Consider the following 3,744-nt stretch of genomic DNA (forward strand, 5'->3'; position numbering starts at 1 on the left):
ATCCACCCCAGAATTAAAAGAGAATCTATTACAGCTCTGACCATTGCCACTATTCTTGGCATTAGTGCGGTGGGTGCAGGCACAGGCATTGCCTCTCTAATTACATCTAAACAAGGCTTTACAGAATTACAGTACCTTATTGATAAAGACATTACCAACATGAGAGATGGTATACAAGAACTTAAAGATTCTATTTACTCCCTGGCTGAGGTGGTCCTCCAAAATCGGAGAGGCCTTGATTTACTGTTTTTAAAAGAGGGAGGTCTGTGTGCTGCCCTCAAAGAAGAATGTTGTTTTTATGTAAGTAAGACTGGATTGGCTCAAAATAGTTTAGATAAAGTTACTAAGGCTCTAGAAGAATGTCAAAAAGTCAGAGAAAAACAAGAATCTTGGTATCAAAATTGGTTCTCTGCCTCCCCATGGCTTACCACCCTCCTTTCCAGCTTGCTGGAACCATTTGTGGGCCTCCTTCTTCTTCTCTCCTTTGGCCCTTGGGCCTTCAATCGTCTAACTACCTTTGTTAAGAATCAGGTTGACTTCGCTACCAAACTGGTGCAGGTCCACTATCACCGCCTTGACACTGAAGAGCCATCGCAGGCTCCCATCTCTGTGGCCCCACGTGTCCCAGACTCCCCGCCCTTCGGCCAGCCTCTCAACTTTTGGGTCTTACAAGAGGGACGCTGGAAAGATAGGTTTTGCCTTGGGTCTCACTAGGAATGGTCCATCCCATCTCCCCCTCTACTCAAATAGCCTAAGGCCATCAGCCCTGACCCACCTTGGCTCTCTCCCCACGACAAGGGACCTGGTAAGTCAGAGACGGAGCTGGCATTAAGTCTTGACCGCCTAAGACAGGGCAGCCCCATGTGGGGGGGTTGACCCGGTGACGGGTAAGAGTTTGAGCATTGCCCTCTACCAGGTTCAGGCTCCCATCATGAGACCTCAAAGATGAGGTTGAGAGGCCTCCTTCCAGGGCGCTTCACCGTGATGGTCCAATTGACCTTATTACACAGACAAGGGGGAGATGTTGAGAACCATGAGAGCCCTGAGATAAACATCCTGCCCCAGATAATTGAAAACCCTGAGATTAACATCCTGCCTGACAATCACAAGGATGAGAACCCTGAGATTAACATACTGCCTGCCAATCACAAGGATCTGGCTTGGCCCTGAGAAAAGAACATTCACGGAAATCCACCCCCTCCCCACCTGTCACCCCGGAGCTCAACCCCAGAAGATTTTGTAACCTTCCATCTCCCTCCTTCCTCTTCCCCACCCCTCCAAGATTTTTGCTTTAAATATGCTCAGCTCCACTAAGTAAATGGCTCTTGGCAAGCAATGCTTCCTTGAGTCCTGTCGTCTCTCTCGCCCACTCTTTATTCACAGGTTGTGACCCTCCTCGTTCCCCCAAATAACTTGACCTGCAGGCCAGGTCAGTAAACAGACCCCAGAGTGTCAGGGAGCCCAGGAGCCAGAGCTGGCAGGTGTAGAGGTCTGATTTGCATTGCCCCGCCCTTCCTGGGCAGAGAAACCATCTATGGATACGAGGGACAGCTGACTCCAGAGGCAAGGCTGCAGTCAGCGAACGTTCCTGGTCTCAGGATGTCAAAGGATCTCGGCAGCACTCCGGCTTGGAAGTTGGATGAGTTCATAGAGGATCACCTCCTTGGGGACACCACCTTCCTTACTGAGATCAGAGCAGACATCAGCTTCTTAAATGATTTCCTGATAGAGAGATGCTTCCAAGGTGCCACCCACCGTCTGAGGGTCTCCAGGGTTGTGATGGTGAGTCCCATTAGCCTGAGCTGACAGGATGGGGTGGGTGAGGACTCTCAGAAGCCAAACTGCAGTCATTGGGGGGGGGGGCGTGAGTTACCTACCTGCTCTGTGCTGGATACTCATTTAGACCCTAGCTATATGGCACAGGGCAGAGAACAGAACAGAGGCCCCACTGCTGGAGGACTGGAATATGGAAGCTCATTGCCTCTGTTTCCATCTGTTAAATGGGACTTCATGACAATAGTCACTATGAAGGCTGCAAAATGTCCTTTTGTCCACTCATTTATGTCAGGGGTTGAAGTGTGTTAGTGATTGTGCTCAGCATTTTATTTAGAGAGGATCTCTGCACATCACTTATTTTCTCAAGTTTTCACTTTTTGTGAAATCAGTTTCGTTGATACTAAAAGGTCTCAAAGCAAATTTAAAATTTGTTACAGACTTTCTTCCTGTAGGGTTGAAATGGTGCATTCCTTCAAAAGCTCTGTTAACAAGAGATATTATGACAACAGTTTTATACATCTATGGTAATTTACTCAAGCTCCTCTCACCCACTCCTTTACTTGAATCTCTCTCTCTCTCTTTCTCTCTCTTTCTCTTTTTTTCTCTCTCTCTCTCTCACACACACACACAATTTCTGCATAGAAATAGATAAAACATCATTATGAGTCTGGCTTGTCTCCTATACTACAAGGAGATCCAGGACCATCTATTTTCCTATAGCCATCCCAATTTCACTCTTCAGGGCTGAATAGAATCCCACAACACAAGGGTCAGCTTTCTCTACCATCACTCTTGTTGATGGACTCCTGCTGTGTTCAGCATCTTAATTGCGGAGCATGGCTAACCCTCTCCTTTGTCATTCCCATCTTTGTCTTTTAGGGCGGCTCCTATAACCAATACACTGTGCTCAAAGGCAGGTCAGAGGTCAACCTAATGGTGTTCTTTAACAATTTCACCAGCTTTGAGAATCAGTTAAAGCGACGGGGAGAGTTCATTGAGGAAATTCGGAAACAACTGTTTCAGCTGCAGCAAGAGAAAGAATTCAAAGGGAAATTTGAGATCCAGAGCTCAGAGAAGCCCAACTCCAGGTCTCTGAGCTTCAAACTGAGCTACCCCCAGTTCCAGCAGGAAGTAGAATTTGATGTACAGCCAGCCCGTGATGCCCTGTGTAAGTCGGTCAGCAGCAGAGCCTCAGCCTGCCCTTCCTCATGCCTGAATCCTCTCTTCTATTTCTCTCTTCGTGTGTATCTGTGTTGTGTGTGTTGGGGGGAGCATGTTTCCGTGTGTGCAGAAGTCTGTTCACATGTTTGCATGTGTGGGTAATGGTCAGAGGCCAGCCTTGATGTCGGTGACTTAGGAGCCTATTTTGGTTGAGAGGGTGACCTGGAGTTTGCTGCCCCACCTTCATGGCTCTTGCAGTAAGGAGCTGGGTCAGGTGGGATGTGTGCTCTGATGGAGCTGAACCCACAATCTCTGCCACCTGGAGCCTCGGGATGCCAATTAGGTACAGCACAGAGCTGCCACAGGCTGGGGGGAGGGCTTACTTAGTCTCCTAGGGAATGTCTGTAGGCTGTAAGTCTCTACCTGTAAACAATTATACTCAGACATATTCAGGATGTATTTGGGCTTCCTCCAAACCCCTACAAGACAGGCAAGTTTGTTTTCTTGTTTGTTTTGAGAAAGGTGGATCGACCAGCTTCATGTCCACTTATCTAGTCAGACAGTGAGCCTGAGTGATTCTCCTGTCTCTACCTGCCCAGTAGTGCGATTGATTTCATGCCCCTCAACCCCAGCTTTTAATGGGGTGTTCAGAATCTGATTTGTGTCCTTGTACCTCTCTAAGAAGCCCTTTCCCCACAGAGCCATCTGCCCAGTCCCTGGGGCATCTAGAAAACACCTGCATGGTCAACAGCTGTCTACATGGCTGAGATTGGGAACTGTGCATCTCTAAAAGTGGGACAAAAATAA

The 3,744-nt window shown here is 48.0% G+C and overlaps 2 protein-coding genes across 2 annotated transcripts in view; one reads left to right on the plus strand and one right to left on the minus strand.

The window, feature by feature from the left end:
• The window catches only part of LOC116068328 (2'-5'-oligoadenylate synthase 1A-like), an 82,156-nt gene that overhangs the window by 45,452 nt on the left and 32,960 nt on the right, over positions 1–3,744 (minus strand). The window lies entirely within an intron of this gene.
• LOC116070696 (inactive 2'-5' oligoadenylate synthetase 1C-like) overlaps positions 1,600–3,744 on the plus strand; it is an 18,603-nt gene continuing 16,458 nt past the window's right edge. Inside the window, exons 1-2 of the mRNA XM_031342150.1 lie at positions 1,600–1,782; positions 2,656–2,944. Of these exons, the coding sequence (XP_031198010.1) occupies positions 1,600–1,782; positions 2,656–2,944 (472 nt within the window). The remainder of the gene's footprint in view (positions 1,783–2,655; positions 2,945–3,744) is intronic.

This window comes from Mastomys coucha, unplaced genomic scaffold (assembly GCF_008632895.1).
Source record: "Mastomys coucha isolate ucsf_1 unplaced genomic scaffold, UCSF_Mcou_1 pScaffold22, whole genome shotgun sequence".
NCBI classification, from domain to species: domain Eukaryota; kingdom Metazoa; phylum Chordata; class Mammalia; order Rodentia; family Muridae; genus Mastomys; species Mastomys coucha.